Source organism: Meles meles, chromosome 16, assembly GCF_922984935.1.
Source record: "Meles meles chromosome 16, mMelMel3.1 paternal haplotype, whole genome shotgun sequence".
NCBI classification, from domain to species: Eukaryota; Metazoa; Chordata; class Mammalia; order Carnivora; family Mustelidae; genus Meles; species Meles meles.
The window spans coordinates 14,582,935-14,605,330 of record NC_060081.1 but is presented as its reverse complement, the minus strand read 5'-3'; the positions used below and the strand labels follow the sequence as shown (position 1 = coordinate 14,605,330).

The 22,396-nt window shown below is 41.1% G+C and overlaps 1 protein-coding gene across 6 annotated transcripts in view; it reads right to left on the bottom strand.

Annotated features, from left to right (window-relative positions):
• ST6GAL2 (ST6 beta-galactoside alpha-2,6-sialyltransferase 2) overlaps window positions 1-22,396 on the bottom strand; it is an 81,756-nt gene that overhangs the window by 5,793 nt on the left and 53,567 nt on the right. For 5 of the 6 annotated variants that reach the window (XM_045981334.1, XM_045981333.1, XM_045981335.1 and 2 more), the window contains 2 exons: window positions 22,255-22,356; window positions 19,559-19,733 (listed from right to left, as the gene is read on the bottom strand). In XM_045981334.1, coding sequence (XP_045837290.1) covers window positions 19,559-19,733; window positions 22,255-22,356 — 277 coding nt within the window. Of the gene's footprint in view, window positions 1-6,663; window positions 6,783-19,558; window positions 19,734-22,254; window positions 22,357-22,396 lie in introns of all 6 variants that reach the window. The other variant, XR_006815334.1, reaches the window with a different exon arrangement.

Here is a 22,396-nt window from a genome sequence, read left to right as displayed (position 1 = left end):
TCTTATTAATCAACCATGAAAATCCTCACAATTGGAGAATGTCATGCATAAGGGCCACAGAGAGAGGAGAGAGAAGGGGCTGAATTTCATCGGGGTCCAGAGGAACTGCTCAAGGAGGTGAGCCTGAACCTCCCTGGCAGACAAGGGGAGGAAGAGAAGTGGGAGAAGTGTGCTGGTCCACAGACGACAATGGCATCCTCTTTAGAAGCCTTTAAATGTGTGACTTGAGAGCCAGGACACAGGATTATGGCTGAGAACGAGACCTATTCCTAACAGAGAATCAGTTCAAATTCTAAGAAGCAAAACTGTCCTCAAGAGCTCTGTCAAAACAATTAAAAATAGAGCTTCTCTATGACCCTGCAATTGCACTACTGGGTATTTACCCCAAATATACTGATGTAGTGAAAAGAAGGGCCATCTGTACCCCAATATTCATAGCAGCAATGGCCACGGTCGCCAAACTGTGGAAAGAACCAAGATGCCCTTCAACGGATGAATGGATAAGGAAGATGTGGTCCATATACATGATGGAGTATCATGCCTCCATCAGAAAGGATGAATACCCAACTTTTGCATCAACATGGATGGAACTGGAGGAGATTATGCTGAGTCAGATAAGTCAGAGAGAGAGAGTCAATTATCATATGGTTTCACTTACTTGTGCAGCATAAGGAATAACATGGAGGACATTGGGAAAAGAAGAGGAGAAGACCGTTTGGGGAAATTGGAGGGGGAAATAAACCATGAAAGACTGTGGACTCTGAGAAACAAACTGAGGGTTTTGGAGAGGAGGGAGTGGGGGCTGCATAAGCCTGGTGGAGGGTGTTATGGAGGGTACGTATGGCAAAGAGCACTGGGTGTTGTGCATAAATGATGAATTCTGGAATACTGAAAAGAAATAAAATAAAATAAAATGAAACAAAACAAAACAAAACTTCAAGTTACTGGTCTGTTTCTTTCCTTTTCCTCCCACAACCCATTTCCTCCTCCTCTTCATGGGTTGACCTACTGCTGGGTTGGGGCCCCTTCCTTGGGATGGCTGAGTGAGTGACAGTGATTCAGGGGAGCCAAGGAGCAGCACCTCCCTCCTGAAGTCACGGAGAAGAGTGGGTATCGGCAGCTGAACACGCAGCACAGGCGAAAAGAAGTCTCTCCCTTCCGATGAGCAATTGCTGCTCTAGAAATATTTTTTTCCCTCCTCCTCATAAACGGGTCTATTGATCGACATGGTGAATGAGAAAGCCATGCGCCAGGGAGCATTAAATTCCCCCTTTGATGCTGGTTACTTTACACCTGAAACAAACCAGAACTCCTGATGTGTACGTTCTCTCCCGAGGAGTGTCACAGGGCCTGTGTCTACGGAGTTGAGGCAGGCATCAGTGTTTTCTGATCAGGAGCTTTCTGATCTGGAACAAGGTCTTGGACTGCATTACCCTCCCCTGGGCACGGTGTGGGGCGCCACCAGCTGTGCAGAAGGAACCACATCAAAGGATCCTAGACATGCCTTACATACCTAGATGCCTTCCATTGATACAATTAATAAAACCACTTTCCCGCAGTGAAGAAGCTTCGAGGGTGTCTTGTACAAAGGCATCTCAAAAACTAGCAATGGAACTGTACCTAGAAAGCACAGGGCCCTGTTAGCTGTGGTGGGTTGCGGGCCAACGATACAAATGCTTCCCTGAAGTCAAACGTGTACGAGCTGTCACCTTTGCAACTCTGGTCCTTAGAGTGGATGGTTTTCAAAAGTTAACCTTATACTTAGGAAATGTATTAGGCACATTATTGGCCCGCCTCCTAAAGCAGTTCTCAAACTTTGGCATGATAAAGAATGACTGGGGCAGCTTGCTAAATGTCCATTCCTGGGACCAGACCCCATTTTCAGAGATTTGGATTCCACTGGTTTATGTTGGGGTCCAAGAAACTGGATTTTTAACCAACGTACTTAAGCTATTTGTGGTGAAGGCCACGGTGGGGCACGGAGTCTAATCTATGACAGACTATTACTTCTGTAAAATACAGTACAATGACTTACTAGAAAAATTATTACACATTTGGATGCCATGGTATGTCAAGCTGCTACAGAAGTTGTAAATATGTTCAATTTCTATAATCATCTATTTACAGACCAATGACTAATGTTTCTGGACCAAATCATTCCACATCCCATACTTTGAGGACCATGCTGGTCTGACACACATATTCTTTGAAAAAGTCTGCTGTAAGGGATTCCCATATTGTGTCCCAAGTAGCTAGACATTCTACATGTTAGATTAAATCTAGAGCTGAGCTGCCACCCACACCCAAGGGAGAAGATCCTAGGGTAGTTTCTCTTGTCCTTGATACTGTCTTCGTCTCAAAAGTCATCTACTAAGGGGCACCTGGGTGGCCCAGTTGGTTAGCGTCTCAACTCTTGATTTTGACTTAGAACATGATCTCAGGATTGTGAGAGCAAGTCCCACATCAGGCTCTGTGTTAAGCATGAAACCCACTTAAGAGATTATCTCTCTCTCCCTTTCTTTCTGCTCCTCCCTGCTCATGCTCTAAAACAAACAAACAAACAAACAAACACTATTAAGATGTCTGAATTTAATTTCTTTTTTCTAGAAAGTTTCCTAGAGAAAATTTTCACTTCTGCTGCTGGTTAATTTTTACATCTTAATCATGCATTTGCTAGATATACAATATAGATTTTGTCAGAAGACTAGGCAAGAAGTTAGTTTCATTGCAAGTAAAGAGGTACATCTTGGCATTCTCTTATATAAACTCCTTGTATTTTAAAAATAACTTCTAGAACTTCAAAAATGCAGGAACTTGGCAGTTAGTTCATGATAGTTTTTTTTTTAATATTTGATTTTATTTATTTGTCAGAGAGAAGGAGAGAGAGAGAGAGAACACAGGCAGGCAGAGAGGCAGGCAGAGGTGGAGAGAGAAGCAGGCTCCCTGCCGAGCAAGGAGGTCATGCGGGACTCGATCCCAGGACCCTGGGATCATGATCCGAGCTGAAGGCAGCGGCTTAACCCACTGAGCCACCCAGGCGTCCCAGTTCATGATAGTTTAAAATGGAGGCCAATACAGGTTAAGAAAGTGTGGGTTCTTGCCTTGAGTTATCTGCACAGTTCCTTCTGATCTTTCCTTATCTGAGACAGACTTAGAACAGCAGCTGTCCATCCCATCGTGCACTCATATGAACTTGTGGCTTCCAGTAACGATGAGCCTAGAGCACCCTAAAACTTAATGGCAGAATCTGTTCTACCTGTTTAAACTGCAGCCAGTTGTGAGGCTGATATCACAATTGGTATGGCAACCCCTTCAAAGGGAAGGGAAAAAGTGATTTACAATTTGTTGGATATGTGAAAGGTGGACAAGATTGAGGGAACCAAAACTGGAGAATACTTTTCTTATTTTGAACTTTGTTCGTACAGCATGGTCAATTCATTTGGCATATACATACTCTGCATTTCAATTTATTAAGTCCATTATTACACATTGTTTTGAGTTTAGATTCAGACTCTGTCATATAATAAATACTGAAAATCACTATTACTAAGTGTGTTCAGATCTACACATCAGTTATCCTATGAGTCAACAGCACTTAGCAACACACAAAATCCTGAAGACGAAGTTTCTTCTTGTTTTGTAAAAAAGAACTACATAGACACTGGTATTTAGAGTTCTGTAATAGCCCTGGCACAGTTCACAGGGTGTGTGTCAGGGAACAGGGTGTGTGCGTGTAGACACCACAGGGAGGCAGGGCTGGGAAAGATCAAAGCCTTCATGTTCCGCTGGAGACCTCTTCAATTAAATCCAACATTTATTAAACTGGGCACAGTGCTAATCAATGGGGATTAAGAGAAAGTTTCTTTAAGGAAAGAAAGTAAATTAAAGAACTAACCTTTAAATTTGAAAAGAGGTAGTGAGCCCATGACCTACAATTCTTTGGATGACTTGAAGAGAGTGTTTTACAGAATGCACTGGGAAAGAATATTTGAGTCCTATTACCAGCATTGCTTCTGAAAGTGCTGTGAGGTTGAGCCCTATTATCCACAAATGATGTAAATACCAACACATGGTTCTCAGATGTCCTCTGAATTACTATCAGTAGAGTACCATGTTGAGAGCCCCCAACCCACTCCCAGGTGTGATGACTCACTAGGAGGACCCACAGGACCTAATATTCAGTGATATTCAACTATAACTATAATTCATTAAAGCAAAAGGATACAAGGCGAAATTAGCCAAAGTCTAGGGGAAATTAAGGCCAAGTTTCTACTACCAATGTAGTCACACCGGATTTGCTTAATACCCCTAGCAACACATGTGAAATGTCAATCAGGGAAGTTTTTGTTTTTGTTTTTGTTTTTTGAAGATTTTATTTATTTATCTGACACACAGAGAGAGAGAGAGAGATCACAAGTAGGCAGAGAGGCAGGCAGAGAGAGGGGGAAGCAGGCTCCCTGCTGAGCAGAGAGCCCAATGAGGGACTCAATCCTAGGACCCTGAGATCATGACCTGAGCCAAAGGCAGAGGCTTAACACACTGCGCCTCCCAGGCTCCCCAATCAGGGAAATTTTTGCGAGACAGTGCTCAAGGTTTTTACTGGGAACTGGTCGTGGAGGCCATCTCTGCCTGGCACATACCCAAATTCCAGACTTCCAGAATGAAAGCAGGTGTTCCGCATAAACCATACTGCTTACATAAACAGTCTGGGCACAGTGAACTACTCTTATCAGTTATGGGATTGGGAACCTTCCCAAATCAAAGATCCCAGATGCCAGCCAAGGGCCAACTTTGTAAGCATGCCTTCCTAAAGATCAGCAGTCAAGCCTGCCAGGTTAAATCTTTTCTGCAAAGAGACCATATATGGATAAATTCAAAGTATCATGTTACTTCATAATCAATTCTCCATGTCAGACCAATATGGGGAATTCGCATCTGGTTATGCTAAAAATGGTTTTATTCTTTTTTTCATTTCCTCTCTTAGGACTTCTCAGGGTTACCTAAAAATCAAAAAGAATATAAATAATTTAATACTAGGCTATTCAGTAAAGAATTTCTAAAAAATCACTTAAACTTTAATGTTAAGTAATTTTATGGACTACCAAAAAGTAACTGCTTTCATCACTAATAAAATTTTACTGGTTTCACCCAGCATTCAAAAGAGAATTAATACCAATCCTTCTCAAATTCTTCCAAAACACGGAGGAGATGGGAGCACTTCCAAATTCATTTTATGAGGCCAACATTACCCTGATACCAAAACCAGACAAGGTTGCTGCAATGAAAGAAAATCACAGACCCATATCCCTGATGACCATAGGTACAAACATGCTCAACAAAATATCAGCAAACCAAATTCAACAGTGCATTAAAAGGATCATACACTACAATCAAGTGGGATCTGTTCCAGGGATGTAAGGATGAATTAGCATCAATAAATCAATCAATGTGAGAGACCACTTTAACAAAATGAAGGAAAAAAAGTCATATGATCATCACAGTAGATGTAGGAGAGCATTTGGCAAAATTCAACATTCATTTATGGTTAAAGTTCTCAACAAAATGGGTATAGAGGAAATGAACCTCAACATAAGGAAACCCATATATGACTAGCCCACAGCTATATCATACCCAATGATGAAAAGCTGAAAGTTTTCCCTTTGAGATCAGGAACAAGACAAGGATGTCCATGTTTGCCACTTTTATCCAGCATAGTATGAAGTCTTAGAGCAATTAGGCAAGAGAAAGAAATAAAAGGCATTTGGATTGGAAAGGAAGAAGTAAAACTGTCACTATTTGCAGATGACATGATACTAGATATACAAAACTCTGAAGGCTAGGCCAAAACCTGTTAGAATTAATAAAAGAATTCAATAAAGTTGCAGGATATAAAATCAATATACAAAAAATGTGTTTTGTTTCTCTACACTAATAACAAGCTATCAGAAAGAAAAATTAAGATAACAATCCTATTTACAATTGCATTATAAACAATAAAATACCTGGGAATAAATTTAACTAAGAAGCTTAAGATCTGCACACTGAAAACTGTACTGGTGAAAAACTATATTGATGAAAGAAACCGAAGAAGACACAAATAAATGGGAAGATAGTCCATGCTCATGGATTGGAAGAACTAATATTGTTAAAATATCCATACTACCAAAAGCAATCTACAGATTCAATGCAGTCTGTATCAAGTTCCCGATAGCATTTTTTCCCACAGAAATAGAGCAAATAATTCTAAAAATTTGTATGGAACCACAAAAAAACCCAAATAGCCAAAACGGTTTTGAAAAAGAAGAACAGAGCTGGAGGCAATACCTTCCCTGATTTCAAACTATGTTACAAAGTTGTAGTAATCAAAATAGTACAGTACTGGCATAAAAACAGACACAATGGAAGAGAATAGAGAACCCAGAAATAAACCCAAACTTAAATGGTCAATTAAATTCCAACAACAGAGCCAAGAATATGTGATGGAGGAAGGACAGTCTCTTCAATACGTGGCCTTGGGAAAACTGTACAGCCACACACCAAAGATGAAATTGGAGTTCCATCTTATACCATACAGAAAAATTCACTCAAAATAGATTAAAGACTTGAATGTCAAACCTGAACCCATAAAATTTCTAGAATAAAACACAGGTGTGAGCTCCTTACCACAGATCTCGGCAATGAATTTGTGGATTTGATACCGGAACAGAAAGAAACAAGTAGGACACATCAAACTAAAAACTTCTTCAAAGCAAAGGAAACCGTCAACAAAATGAAAAGATAACCTACGGGAGAGGAGAAAACATTTGTAAATCACATGCCTGATAAGGAATTAGTATCCAAAATACATAAAGAACTCATATAACTATAGGAAAAAAACCAACAATCCAATTAAAAGGTGGGCAGAAGACGGAAGAGACATTTTTCTAAAGAAAACATACAGATGGCCAAGAGGTACACGAAAGGATGCTCAACATCATTCATCCTCAGGGGAATGCAACTCAAAGCCACAATGAGATATTATATCACACCTGTTAGAATGTTTATCATCAAAAAGGCAAGAAATAACAAGTTTTGGTCAGGATTTGGAGAAAAAGAAACCTTTGTGCACTGTTGGTAGGAATGTAAATTGGTGCAGCCCCACTACAGAAAACACTGTAATGATTCCTTAAAAAATTAAAAATAGAATTACCTTATGATCCAGAAATTCAACTTCTCAGTATTTACCCAAAGAAAAAGAAACCACCTGGAAAAATATCAGCACCCCCGTGTTCACTGCGGCATTATTTACAATAGCCAAGACGTGGAAACAGACTAAGTGTCCTTGAAGGCATTGCTAAGTGAAGAAAGGTAGACCTAGAAGGTATAATGCTATGTGAAATAAGTTAGAGAAAGACAAATATCATTTACATGTGGAATAAAAAGAGAGAAACAACAAGAAACAAAAAACACCCTCATAGATAGAGAGAACAGACTGGTGGATGCCAGAGGTGGTGGGCAGGGGCAGATGGCAGGAGTGGTGGTGGACAAAACAGGTGAAGGGGGTGGTGGTGGACAAAACAGGTGAAGGGGACCAAAAGATACAAACTTCCAGTTATGCAATAAATATGTCATGGGATGTAACATAGAGCCTCGAGACTATAGTTAATAACGCTCTATTACATACTGGAAAGCTACTAAGAACATAGATCTTAAAAATTCTCATCATAAGAGAAATTTCTGCAAACCAGGCATGGTGACAGGCATTAACTAAATTTACTGTGGTGATCATTTTGCAATAGAAACAAATATCTAATCATCAGGGTCTACACCTGAAACTAATATAATGTTGTACATCAATGAAACCTCGAATAAAAAAATTCCTGCTTTCACCATGAAGCCAGACTTTTAGATAGGCAGATTAGTATTCAGACAATTTTTAATGTATTTTTCTAAGCCAATCAGATGGGCATGTAGCCAGCTTTTTAAAATCTTTAAATATAATTCAATTAACATTCAGTTTCTTTGGCCAGTTTTTATAAATGAGTCCATACGAGGGATTCATTTAAAGAAAAAAAAAAGGCACACATTTTTCCAGGCAATTATGTCTCAAGAAGCATTCATTTGCCAAATTACATGTCCTTAAGTATTGTATAATGCAATGTAATTATCAAACCAATTAAAAAGCTTTTCAACTGGTCTTAATAAAATGTCACATTATATGACTCAGCATACTAGCAATATATACACTTATTTATTTGCTCCAAAACCATAATAAAAAGCAAACCACAACCCATGTACAGAGTTGAATGAATGAGGTTTTCCCAATAAAACTCTACTTTGCATATCTAGCTTTGGATTTGATGTGTTTTCAGATCTAGTATAGTGTAATCATTTATAGCCTTGACTTTAATTGTGATTAAACTTTTTTTTTAAGATTTTATTTATTTATTTGACAGACAGCGATCACAAGTAGGCAGAGAAGCAGACTGAGAGAGAGAGGAAGGGAAGCAGGCTCCCCGCTGAGCAGAGAGCTTGATGCGGGCCTCGATCCCAGGACCCTGGGATCATGACCTGATCCAAAGGCAGAGGCTTTAACCCACTGAGCCAGCCAGGTGCCCCTAATTGTGATTAAACTTATCTTGCTTTCCCCTGGCAAAATATTTAAAGTAACATCCAAAATCATCCAGAATGATAGAATTTTCTCCTTAATGAATTTATCCCTTCAACACATGACACAGAGCTATGAATAGAAACAGCCCAATATAAGCGACGGGCAAAATACTGGCTGACATCAGTTCCAGTTAACATTTGGACATCAGTCATATGTAAGGTAAAGTAGGAATTTCTGAGAATGACCAACACAACACTGCAAAACGTATTTCTGAAGGAGTGGTCAGAGTGAAAGAAAACCTGAGTGCGTGGAATCTGCCAGTCTAATAGAAACCTAGCAGCTCTCTCAGGTTCCCCCATAAATTCGCCATGAACTTCCTAGGAACAACAGCAAAGGCAAGGGAAGCAAGGGCAAAAACGAACTATTGGGATTTCATCAAGATCAAAAGCTTTTGCACAGCAAAGGAAACAGTTAACAAAACCAAAAGACAACTGACAGAATGGGAGAAGATATTTGCAAACGACATATCAGATAAAGGGCTAGTATCCAAAATCTATAAGGAACTTAGCAAACTCAACACCCAAAGAACAAACAATCCAATCAAGAAATGGGCAGAGGACATGAACAGACATTTCTGCAAAGAAGACATCCAGATGGCCAACAGACACATGAAAAAGTGCTCCACGTCACTCGGCATCAGGGAAATACAAATCAAAACCACAATGAGATATCACCTCACACCAGTCAGAATGGCTAAAATTAACAAGTCAGGAAATGACAGATGCTGGAGAGGATGTGGAGAAAGGGGAACCCTCCTCCACTGTTGGTGGGAATGCAAGCTGGTGCAACCACTCTGGAAAACAGCATGGAGGTTCCTCAAAATGTTGAAAATAGAACTACCCTATGACCCAGCAATTGCACTACTGGGTATTTACCCTAAAGATACAAACATAGTGATCCGAAGGGGCACGTGTACCCGAATGTTTATAGCAGCAATGTCTACAATAGCCAAACTATGGAAAGAACCTAGATGTCCATCAACAGATGAATGGATAAAGAAGATGTGGTATATATACACAATGGAATACTATACAGCCATCAAAAGAAATGAAATCTTTCCATTTGAGACGACGTGGATGGAACTAGAGTGTATCATTCTTAGTGAAATAAGTCAATCGGAGAAAGACAACTATCATATGATCTCCCTGATATGAGGACATGGAGAAGCAACATGGGGGAGTAGGGGGATAGGAGAAGAATAAATGAAACAAGATGGGATTGGGAGGGAGACAAACCATAAATGACTCTTAATCTCACAAAACTAACTGGGGGTTGCTGGGGGGAGGTGGGATTGGGAGAAGGGGAGGGGGCTATGGACATTGGGGAGGGTAAGTGCTATCGTGAGTGCTGTGAAGTGTGTAAACCTGGCGATTCACAGACCTGTGCCCCTGGGGATAAAAATACATTATATGTTTATTAAAAAAAAAATTTTGGAAGGGGAGGCGAACCATAAGAGACTATGGACTCTGAAAAACAACCTGAGGGTTTTGAAGGGTCAGGGGTGGGAGGTTGGGGGAACAGGTGGTGGGTAATGGGGAGGGCACGTTTTGCATGGAGCACTGGGTTTTGTGCAAAAACAATGAATACTGTTATGCTGAAAAAATAAATAAAATGGAAAAAAAATAAACAATTAATGATTTTTCTATTTTGTTTGTTCAAAAAAAAAAAATTCACCATGAAATAGGAAATCATGAGAACCATACTTAGGATTATTTAAGAGTAAAAGCAACTCTTCAAGGGAGAATTCCAGAAAATATTTGTAATTAAAAGGTGGTTTGGAGACTTAAACTTGTTGTAATATGACAACAGTTAAAGAAGCATCTACCTTATTAGATAAAATCATATAATGCAAGGGTAATACTTGAAAGCCAAATTTTCACTGATTTATATTGTATTATTGGACAGTAATACACATTCAGGATTCACCATTCATGAGGAAATGCACCTAATCCATATAATTGTGACATAGTTTACAAAATCATAAATATGAATGTTAAGTGACTGATTATTTTGTGCTAAGTGTGGGTGATATATTGGGAAATTAGAACTCCCAAAACAATACAAAATGGAAAAAAAAGTTATGACTTGCTTTTCAGCCTATTATTCTTGTGCATATTTATATAGCCTGAAATTATCATGTCTGCATCATGAATTCCGGAAATATTAGCTATAATGTAACCAGTAGTGTTGCTTTTTAAAAAGTGGCAGGATGTGTTGGTGGTTTCTGCAATAAAAATACTGTCAGTTGGTCAATTGCAGATTTAACTAGAGCATCTCCTCTGTGTGCTGCTGACTGGGACCTGTGCTACCAGGCTTGTCTGCCTGCTGATCCTGGCTATGAGCCAGAGATGGTGAACCGGTGCCTCCTGCCTTGGTTGGATGCCCTATTGCATGTAAGTGACAAACCAGTCCTGCCATGCTTGATGACCCCCAGGGGAGTTCACTGACCTTCTCTACAAAAATGCCTGTCTTTATGAGAACAAAATAGAAGCCATGGGATTCCAAGTAAATTATTCCTTATCTTCAATCAGGCTAAAATACAGTCAAAATGACTTCAAAGTGCCAAATAACAAGATAAATGTCTAGTATCCAACTAGGGATGAAAGAGAGAAATGCTATTTATATGTCCACGAATAGCACCGCCCCCCCCCAAGTGGGCTGAGGGTAAGGAACCTAATTAGATGAAAAAGTTGTTCCAAAGAAGTCTTTATGGATCATCAAAATTACCTTGATCCATGTTACTTCCCTTTTTTTAAAATATTTTATTTATTTGACAGAAATCACACTAGGCAGAGAGGCAGGCAGAGAGAGAGAGGAGGAAGCTGGCTCCCTGCGGAGCAGAGAGCCCGATGTGGGGCTCGATCCCAGGACCCTGGGATCATGACCTGAGCCGAAGGCAGAGGCTTTAACCCACTGAGCCACCCAGGCGCCTCGATGTTACTTCCTTTTAATTTAAAAAATGCATGTGCAGTCCACCAGGTGCAAGAGCCCCTTTACTGCTTCTCTAGAGAAGAGGTTGGTACGTGCAGCTCATTTCCAGTGTATTTACTCGTGTGCCTCTTTCTGGGAACTGTAAGGACAAAGACGGCTCCACTCAGAAAGTCGAAGACAAAGCGGTATGTCAACATTTAACCAAAACATCAAAATGTCACACATACCCTTTGCTCGGCACTAATACACCTGGGACTCTATCTTAGGAAATGATTTAAGGGAAGAAAAGTCACATATTCACATAAAGAATAAACGCTAGCATTTTTTGTACATAGATAGAAGGATGACTCATCAATATAATTGTTTGAGAATATCAAATACTCTGAAACAACCCAAATACTTAACCACTAAAGAGAGGCATAAGTTAGGATATTCCTATTTGATGTACTGATATGGCCTCTGTAATATCAAAGAGAACAAGCCTATTTGTTTGATTTATGTATTGTAATGAAAGAACAGCATTTTTTTATAGTTGCAAATACGGTCTTATTTGACCGAGCGTGAAGTTTTAGATGAGAAGCATCCCAGTAACAGTGAATAGTAAACATTAGCTATTGTGCTAAGCACATGATAATTCAAACATAAAGGCGCCGTTGGGATCTTCATTTTCTCGTTGAAAGAACTGAGGCTTGGAGGTTTGGAGTAACTTGCTCAAGATCACATATTTAGTTGACTGGTAGAACCAAGGTTTGATTTGGTCTCTGTAGAGCCCAGGGTCTTAAGCACAGCATGCAGCAAACACACAGAGTGGTATGGGAGCAGGTGGGCATCCTTCTACATGTGAGACCATAGATCACAACTTCCCATTCACTGGTTCATCCCCTCATCCATTCAGCAAACATATACTGCGAACCTGTTGCGAAGGGTCCCACCCTGACAGAAGCTCATTCCTTATAATTTTTTTTAAGATTTATTTATTTATTTGAAAGAGAGAGAGTGCACAGCAGCAGAGGGAGGTGCAGAAAGAGAGGGAGAGAAAGAATCTTAAGCAGACTCCCTGTTGAGTGTGGAGCCCAGTGGGGGGCTTGATCCCATGACCCTGAGATCGTGACCCAAGGCAAAATCAAGAGTCAGATGTTACCTGACTGCGCCTCCCAGGGGCCCCACGGCAACCCTGCAACAGCGTTGAGAAAACAGAGCTCTGTGGCCTGGATTTGAAAGACTGGAGACGAAACTACAATTAGATGGCAGTATGTGGGATTATTTGCTGTTTTAAAAAAATGTTTAAATATTTAGTTATAATGTTATTTTTCCCTCCGTAGAAGGCCTACAAAGGAGACTAAAAGAAAAATCTTATAAAGCAAGACAGTCAGTCTCTTCCTTAAAGTTTGTTGAAAGCTTTGGACCAGTATCTATGTTGGGACAAATAATCTCTGTATCTCCTTGGATGTACATATGTTAATAATGAGATTTCTTAAGAATTTAGTTAAGTTTTCACTGATTTTCACATAATTATCTTGTTAACAAAAGTCAGAATATATTTTCCCAGTTATACTAAAATATTTTGAAAGATAATTATCACTAATCAATGTCCAACTTTGAGTTAGTTTTCATGTTTAATTACAGTGAATATTTATCTCTTCAGCAGTGACTCTTCAAAACATTTTGTTTGAGAGAGCAGTTTGGTAGTAATATCAGATTAATGTTTTAAAAAAAGGAGAAATCATAGTTTAAAAACGTTCGTTTAGAAACCTGAGAGGACTAGCTTCAGTGTGTATTATAGATATTAAATCTTTAATAAGTATCTTATTAAATAAAGTTTATAATGAAAGTATAGTTTAATTTACTTGCTTAAAATATATTGACATTGTGTCACTATTATAAAATTTATTCACATATGTTCTCTAATTTAGTTTAATTATAAAGAAAGCATATTAAAATTATTAACTTTGATAAGTCCTTCGGGTATGTGAATTAGAAATTTCTGGGGGTGCCTGGGTGGCTCAGTCAATTGAATGTCTGCCTCTTGGCTTCAGCTCAGGTCATGCTCTCAGGTTCCTGAGATCAAGCCCCACATCGGGCTCCGTACTCAGTGGGGAGTCTGCTTGAGATTCTTTCTCTCCCTCTTCCTCTGTCCCTCCTTCCATTTGCACTCTCTCTCTCTCTAAAATAAGTAACTCTTTAAAAAACAAACAAACCAAAGAAATTTCTGGGATGTTTTTCCAGCAATAAAACGAGTTTCTGATAAGAAGCTTCAGAGTTTGTTTTCTTCAATGCTCGGTCAATGTGTTCATCAGGTCTTACAATTTAATGCTTTGTCTTTAAAATCAGAAAAGGCAGTTCTTGTTATTTGTAGATAAAACAAGAAGAATTCATTTAGGTCCAAGTTCAGTATCTGTGCCCTAATCTCATCTTACTGGGACATCTTGCCCGTAAGAAATCCTCTCCATAGGAGCTGATAATACACAGATCCCACAGGACTCAGGAAAAAGTACAATGTGTACTTGTACTGTGATCAAAGACAATGCTGATGCAGAAATATTTCCAAGCCTGCTCTAAGGAACATTCAGAAGGGTGCGGTGGACAGAAGAAGCTTCCAGACTCTTCTTCCCGTCAACACAGTAGTCTCCCCTTATTCTGCAGGTTCAGCAACTCACAGTCACCTGGAATCTGGAAGCAGACCCTCTGACATATCATCAGAGAGTCAGTAAGGGACCTAACACCAAGTCCCAACAGCCACATCATCCCTTCACTTCCTCACATGGGCATTTTACCAAATCTCACACCATCACAAGAAGAAAGGTGAGTACAGTACAATAACTGTTTGGTAGACAGTATTCACATAACTTTTCTCGTGATAGATTGTTATAACTGTTCTATTTTATTATCAGTTCTTGTTCTTCATCTCTTACGGTGCCCAGTCTATGAACTCAGCTTCCTCATCAGTATGTATGTATAGGTCAAAACACAGTCTAAATAGGGTTTGGCACTATCTGAGGTTTTAGGCATCCACTGGGGGTCTTGGAATGTATCCTCTGCAGATAAGGGGGAGGATGTGTATTTATTGCTTCTCTTTTCCCCGCAAGAAATACACATACCCACCACAGCTCCTATCTAGCAGGCAAACCTTCATGATTTACGTGCCATCCAGGAGACGCCTGGCTCGGGGTTAGGGGTTCCTAAGGAAGGTCGAAAAATGATTTCATGCTTCTAGAATAGGAGATGTTGCCTGAACCATCTGCTTGAATGTTACTGGGGATGGTTTCCTGCAATCAGTGAGAGTTGGGACCTTGATTATTGGTGCCAAAACTTGTACCCAAACAATCAGTATATCTAAAGAATATGGGTCCCGAGACGATAGAATCAACCAATCAAGCAAACAAAAATCCACTTTTAAGAAGACATTTACAGCCAGCTATTATGTATGACACTTTGCGAGTTTTCAAGACACGAAAGATGTCCATCAGTAAAGATAAGAGTAAATTTTTTAGCTATGTCCTCAAAGAAACAAAAAGAATAACGTGTTGGTCACATCCTCTGTTCTCCTACGGAGCCAAATGCTCATCACCTCGATGGCACATCTATCCATACGGGATCTGCAGGCTAGACTCCTGAAGCTCCTTCTAACTTCAAGATTCAAAAACGCTAGAAGGGTGGTTCTCAAAGCACAGAACAAGGACCAGAAGCATTAACATCACTTGCAAACCCATTAGAAATGCAAAATCTTGCCACTTCCTTCTCCTCAGAAACTCTAGGGTGGGCCCAGGTGTCTGTGTTTTAGAAAGGTGTGGTAGCGAGCCTTCACCTACCTGGTGTTCACAACTTTGGGTAGTTCGATCCCACAACAATGGATGGAACAAACAGAATGTAGCGCAGTGATAGTGTATGACACCATTAAAAAGTACTGTAGCCTCGTGTTTGCCCTCTCTCTCGGATAGCTTCCTGTGGGGAAGCCGGCTGCCATGTGGTGAGAACTTCCAGGTACACCTATAGAGGTCCCTGTGGTGAGGAACTGAGGTGCCCGGCCATCACTCACTTGTGAGTGAGCCATCTAGAAAACAGATCAGCCAGCCGATGTCCAGACACTGGAATGCAACCTCATGAACGACAGCACAGTGAGCCATTCAGCCAATGTGCTCCCGCAATCCTGACTACAGAAACCGTCCAGAGTCATAAAAGCCGAGGTGAGTTTTGGGGTAATTTGCTTCATTGCCTTAGGTAACTAATATAGAAACCCTCCTGGTGATTCTGACACATGCTGAACTTGAGACTAAAACATCCGTTCATTCTCCAAATAATTATTTCTCATACTTCCTATGTGCTAGGCTAGAGCATGAGCATGATGGACAATACAGACACTTTCCAGCCCTCGATGCACCCTGTTCTTTTCCTTTATTGCATAGTTTGTGATTTTTATTTTATCTAGGGAACACACACTTATGTGGGTCACCCACTGCACCCTGAGTTTCTGGAGATCAGGACCTTTGCCTGGTTTCCTTCCCACTACCCCTGCCTGTGCCTAGCCCTGTGCCTGGCCCTGTGCCTGCTACATGGGAGGTGCCTAATTAATATCCACTCAGCGGATGGCCTTTTCCCTTCCATCTTCCCCATCTTCCTCCAATATGATGAACTGAGGCCCCAGGAACAGCAACCTATAACAAGACATTTAAAGCATTCAAGGTGTGATCCTCTGGGAAGCGTGTGGCCATTGGCTATAAATTTCCATGGAAAGGAATGTCTTGTATGTGCAAAACAGTCAACTTTTAGAGTCCGTCTGTATTACACAAGCAGATTCATAAACACACACAAGGGAAATACATGCAGTGGGTTTAGAAATAAAAGTAATTAAATGTGAGGCTATTTTCCTGTACAGATGATCACATCAATAAAGTACAGGGACTCATCTTGCTTTACCTCCAGGTGGAGTCCTGTGCTAATGACGAAAGCAGAATATCAGGAAATTGCTCTTTTCTGAGAAAGGACGTCCTACTGACCCCCAAACTTGCATAGAACCCTTCACTGTGCACCCAGAAACATCCTGATCTCACTGACCGGCTCTAGGATGGTTTCTTCTGTTCAGCAAGGGACAGGAGAGGTTCCTGTCTGGAAATGCTAAGGTGGTGAGATAAGAAGTCAATAGTTTCTTTCAATGTCACTTTAGAACATGAAGGGGTATTTAGAGAACAGTTTTTTTTGTTGTTGTTGTTGTTGTTTTAAAATGTAGGCTCCACACCTTGTGTGGAGCCCAGGGCAGGGTTTGAACTCATGACCCTAATAAGATGGCGACCTGAGCTGAGATCAAGAATCAAGTGCTTAACTGACTGAGCCACTCGGGCGCCTGTGGAGAACACTTTTTATAACAGAAAACAACTCATGCATTTTTAAAAATTCTTGGGGCAGAAAGTTGGAGATGTGAGTGACATCATTTTACCAATACTTAGGAACATCAGAGAATTTATCAAACAGACTCTGGCTCTCAGCATATTTCTGGCCAAGATCAAAGAGGAGGCAGGCCAATGGCAGCATCCGCAGGGTCTTCGGAGGGTGAACAGTGCCCCGCTGGGCACAGCTCGCCCGGGCTGCCTCTCCTGCCCATCCTTCGTGTGGGCTCACACTGAAATCTGGCTGGGGACGAGAGCAGCAAACGAATGTGATGATGGCAGGCCAGGTCTTCTGCGACACTGGTATCCCCAGTCACCGAGCACAGCTCGCCCAGTGGGAATTTAAGACTTCCATAATTACCCGCTTGCACTTTCTCATTTTTCCGGGGTTAGCAGAACTCGCAGTGCTGTTCTGTACAACTCTGTGTGATGATGGAGATGCTCTCCCTCTGCACTGCCTTCCCAGACCAGCAGTTGCCAGAATACCTGGCTGTTAAGAACTTGAAAGGAAGTCGGGACTTGAGGAACCAAATCTTCCCTCTTATTTAATCCTAATTAATTTACATGTAAATAGCCACACGTGGTGGTTGGCTGCCACTCTGGACAGGACAGTGATAGAAAACAGGAATCCTCGTAAATCCGTGCCCCAACTCACCTCGAGAAAGATTTTTATCATTCTCATTTCCTCTAAGAGCACAGGGAGGCTCGCAGGAGAAAGAGACCCGCCCACGATTAAAAAGGTACTAAATGGCAGAGAACAATTCACACTTCACCTCTCCAGACCCAGTCCGCACTCCTGCAATGCCATTGAAGCACATTTCCCCTTCTTCAACTCAAAGACGTCTCAAAGGCAAGCATCAGCCTCTGAAAACTCCAAATTCTCAGTAAAGAGCTATGAAAGGAAGCTAGCCATATGTGGCAGGATTCCTTCCAACAAAAACACATGGGAAAAGGTTTCTCTACAGCTCTGAGGCTCTAACTCGAATCTTACGAACTACACATCGTGGTAAGCATATCTGAGAGCCCTCACTGTGCTTGAAAACTTTTGCTCCAAGCAAGAGATAGCCCCACGAATTCATACGAAAAAGATTTTATTAAACTTCCGCCACGTCCTATTATGCCGTCTAAGCATGATTCTATCCGACTTAACCTTTGCTGACAAATGAGATTATACTTTCTTTCCTAAATCAACGGGATCCCATGAAATGGCACAAAAGATAAAGTACTTAGCATTTCAGGACTGATTTGGAAATAGAGTGTGGAAGCCATGACGTTAGAAGGGGGGTTAGCTATGCCTAAGGAAAATAATCTGCAGAGTCATATCGTAAATTCCGTCTTGAATTCTATGTAAAATATTTCACATTATTGTAATACCAGAAACTCACTCCAAAATCCACCTGAAGTTCTTGTATCCGTAACTAAACCATTGCCATCTCCATAAATCTCTCCCTTATTCACAGGGACCCACTGTGTGGCCCAAGTTAAGATACAGGGTTGGAAATTCATTGAAATTAGGGTAGAGAACATCACAGTTTTTTGTGGACAAAACTAATATCTTTTGGTTCTGTTGTAGCTATCATATTGCCAAAGGGATCAGAGATATTCCTTGATATCACCCTAGTTAGGTAAAATCAAAAAGATAATGGGATGATTAGCTGAGACATAGGTAAAGAAATGGGGTTTAAGGCCACACATTTTGAGGATTAAAGCCTGGCTGCAAAATATATGTATATATATATATATATATATATATATATATATATATATATATATAAAATAAGCCAAGTGTGATGATCCTATTAGATAAAACAATCCAGTTTTTAGATTAGAGCTAGTGCACTCTGGTAGCAAGAGCTGTAGAAGGTCCTAGAATTATTCTCATCAGAGCCTGTACCTACTGTCTTACAGCACATGACACAGTCGTACCTTCACAAATTCAGCTCCTTACTCTGGCATCATGAGGACAAAGTGAATGGGTGAGTGGATGGTGGGTCATAGATGACCCCGGTGGGGTCTGTGTGTCCTTCCCTTGAATCCTATGGGGCCCTGACTACTCTGACCCACAGAATACAGTGCAAGTGGCCCTGTGCATGTCTCTAGGCCTCAGCCCTAAGAAACTTGCTGGGAGACCCAGGCATCCATTTAAGAGTTCCAACTACCCTGAGACCACCATGCAAGAGAACACATGTAGGCACAGAATCAACAGTTCCACTTGAGCCCACCCTCCCAGCCATCCACAGCAAGGGGGCCAACCATGGGAGGGAGGATATCACAGAAAGCAGTTGGATACCACCAAGTGACTCCCTTTGGTGCCTGTGGAACAGAAGAATCACCCAGCCAAGCCCTTCCTGACCCACAAAATCATGACAGAAAATAAAACAGTTCTTGCTTTACACCTTGAAATTTGGCGGGGTACTTTATTATGCACCAAGAGATAATCAGAACAGAGTATTTCTACTATCTTCAGCTAATCTATACTTCATCTAAAACCACTTTCTAATTGCTCTGATTAAATAATGCATATACATTCATATACATTCACTAAATACTAAGTCTAACCCTGCGAGCCTGATTATCCGTTTTTATATACACTTACCAATGAAGCCAGAAGATGGTGGGTTGGGCTGAATCTTCTCCTTGGTGTTCTCCTGGATAATGTCCCAAAGCTGCCATATAAATTTTGGATGAAGAATGTAAAATGGCTGATTTGGGTTTCTCTGACGGTGCTGAACATACGGAGTGAACAGGTTGTAATCTGGCTTCTTGTACCACTAAAAAAAAATCAACACAATCAAGTACAGAGCCTCACACTGTGAAAAGGAAACTGGGCAGCGCCTGGGGCGGTGGTGGGGGAGTGGAAGCTACCCAGGCTTCGGGAACAGGAGGGAGAGGTGGTGACTGTCACTTCCTCAGGCGCTGCCTCACTGGACAAGGGAACCAGAACAAGGAGAGACAGGGTTCCAGCCCTGGAAGACGGATGCTTTGTTCTTTAGTGAAATGTGGGAAGTGAGGTAGGGCAGGGGTGCCGGACTCTTCTGTAAAGCCCAGACAGTAAACACTTTAGGCATTGTGAGCTGCACAGTCTTCTTCAATTAGTCAATTCTTCCACTGTACTGACTAGTCACAGCCTATAGAGCATGAATGGGCGTTACTGTGTCCCGATAAAACTTTATTTATAAAGGGCCATATTTGGCTGACCCCAGGGCTCCATCAGTGTATTTTAAAAACATGTGTTCTTTATCTAATGTGCAGTGAGAGAAAGCATGCCAGTTATTCCCTAGGTCTGGGGTGGGACTGGAAAGACTGACAGATGGGACATCAGGAACTCTTGATTTTTAAAAAAAATTTTTTTAGATTGTATTTATTTATTTGACAGAGAGAGAATACAAGCAGGTGGAGAGGCAGGCAGTGGGGGAGGGAGAAGCAGGCTCCCTATGGAGCAAGGAGCCCGATTCGGGACTCCATCCCAGGACCCTGGGATCATGACCTGAGCTGAAGGCAGACGCTCAACCGACTGAGCCACGGAGGGGCCCAGGACTCTTTAGAGTGATGAAAATATTCTATTTCCTAACTGTGGTGATAGATACATGACTATATAAATTTGCTAATACTCATAAAAATGTATACTTCTACTGATTATACATGTGTTATTATATGAAAAAACACACAATAATGTTGATTGTTTTTTAAATGTCTTTAGAATGTCTCAGGTGCCATCATGAAATGGGATTTGGAGGTATGTGGGGGATAGACTTAGCTCATAAGGTTCTGAGGACCCCATTATCCCTTCGAATAGACACCTTGGGGAGATAGTAGGTATATATTAAGATCCAAAGTAATATTCCCTGGTTGGATGGGTTCTGTGGCTTCAACAATTTTTGAGAAGGACTAGGCCCAATCAACTTTAGTAAACTTTGCCCCCAGGCCAAGACACAGCAGGGGGGAAGCAAGAGGAGTATGGGTCTCAGTTTCTGTACCCTCTCCCTCTCCAGAGCACAGACCACACAGAGAGCAGCCCTTTCACCTGGATTTTGGCACTATCATGCTCATGCAATTGAGTTGGACAGCACTGTGCCCTGGGCTTGGCTTCTTCCAAAGGAGGAAGAAATAAGGTCCCACAGTTAGGACTCTTAGTCTGTCCCAAACAGTAAGAAATTGGTCAGAACTTAAAGCCAGGGAACTTCAGTCTGGAAAGGAAGCTGAAGAGTTCCAACATGCATTTCACGTTTGATTCTTGGTAGACAGTACCTGTGAGAACCAGCTGGAGAGCTTTCTCAAAAAATACCCACTCAGTCTGCAGGCTACATATCTGGAAATGGGGCTCTGACAGGTACATCTGGAAAATACTCTCCAGATGATTCTGGTTCATACTCCTAGTTAAGAACCAGTTAGCAATCATGCTAGGTAAATGTCCAGCCTCAGTCTGAAGATGCACAGTGACAGAACATCCCCGGAGGGACCCATTTGACCTTGGACAACTGGTCTGCTGGAAAGTTACCTTTTGGGGGAGCCAAGATCTGTTCCCCCACTTTCATCTTAAGGAAGGATGCATTCTCTCAGGTCATGGCAGAACGAGTTGAAAGACGCTTTTTGGCACAGCTCACAGCATTTTTCACGAGACTAAACTGTAGTACATCTTACCAGCCCTCCTTAAAAAATAAGTGCACTGGCTTTTCATCCAAGTTTTGGCCAAAAGTAACTAGCTGCTCCTTTAGATGGGCAGTGATTTGCCAGAATGCCATGAATGTAACTCACTTATATTTTGATGGCTAGTAATAATCTTGTTTACACTATACCACGTAAGGTTAAAAAAGGTTTAGAGGCAGGAGCGAAAGAGTGGCACACTCCAGGAAAGCCTGTAATAGTTTTCACTTAAAGAATAATAAGCTGCTGAGTCAAAGTTTAAATTCTCTTGCCAAGCACTTTGAATTTACTTCAGAAGATCTTGTAACTAGGAAGGTGAAGTAACCCTATCACAATGGAAACATTCTGAGTTTACCTGGCCCAGCCTCTAGGGTAACTAGGAATATCTGAACATTTCGACACTGTAATTTGTTTTTGTTTTTAAATCCTCGAGAGCAAAAGCCCTTTTTTCATTAGATAGACCATGTTCACCAAGTATGCTCTGGGAACTGGGTATCAAAATGGTATGAATACGCATGTATTTAAGTAGCTCCTATGATTGGTTTCCTTCTGTAAAAGTTTAATCCTTGACCTGCTCCCATTATTAATCAGTCGATGGCACTGTCTGACTGCTAGGATAGGGGCACTTACCCTAATGAAAACACTTACCAGATTAAGATTTGCAGAATAAGGGGCAGGGTCCCAGGCTACCAAAATGACATCTTTATACAATGAGCTGTCAATGAAGTGATGGTTGGGGTTGGTCAGAATCTGCAAATACAAATGAAAGGCATTTCAAAACAAGTGTTTG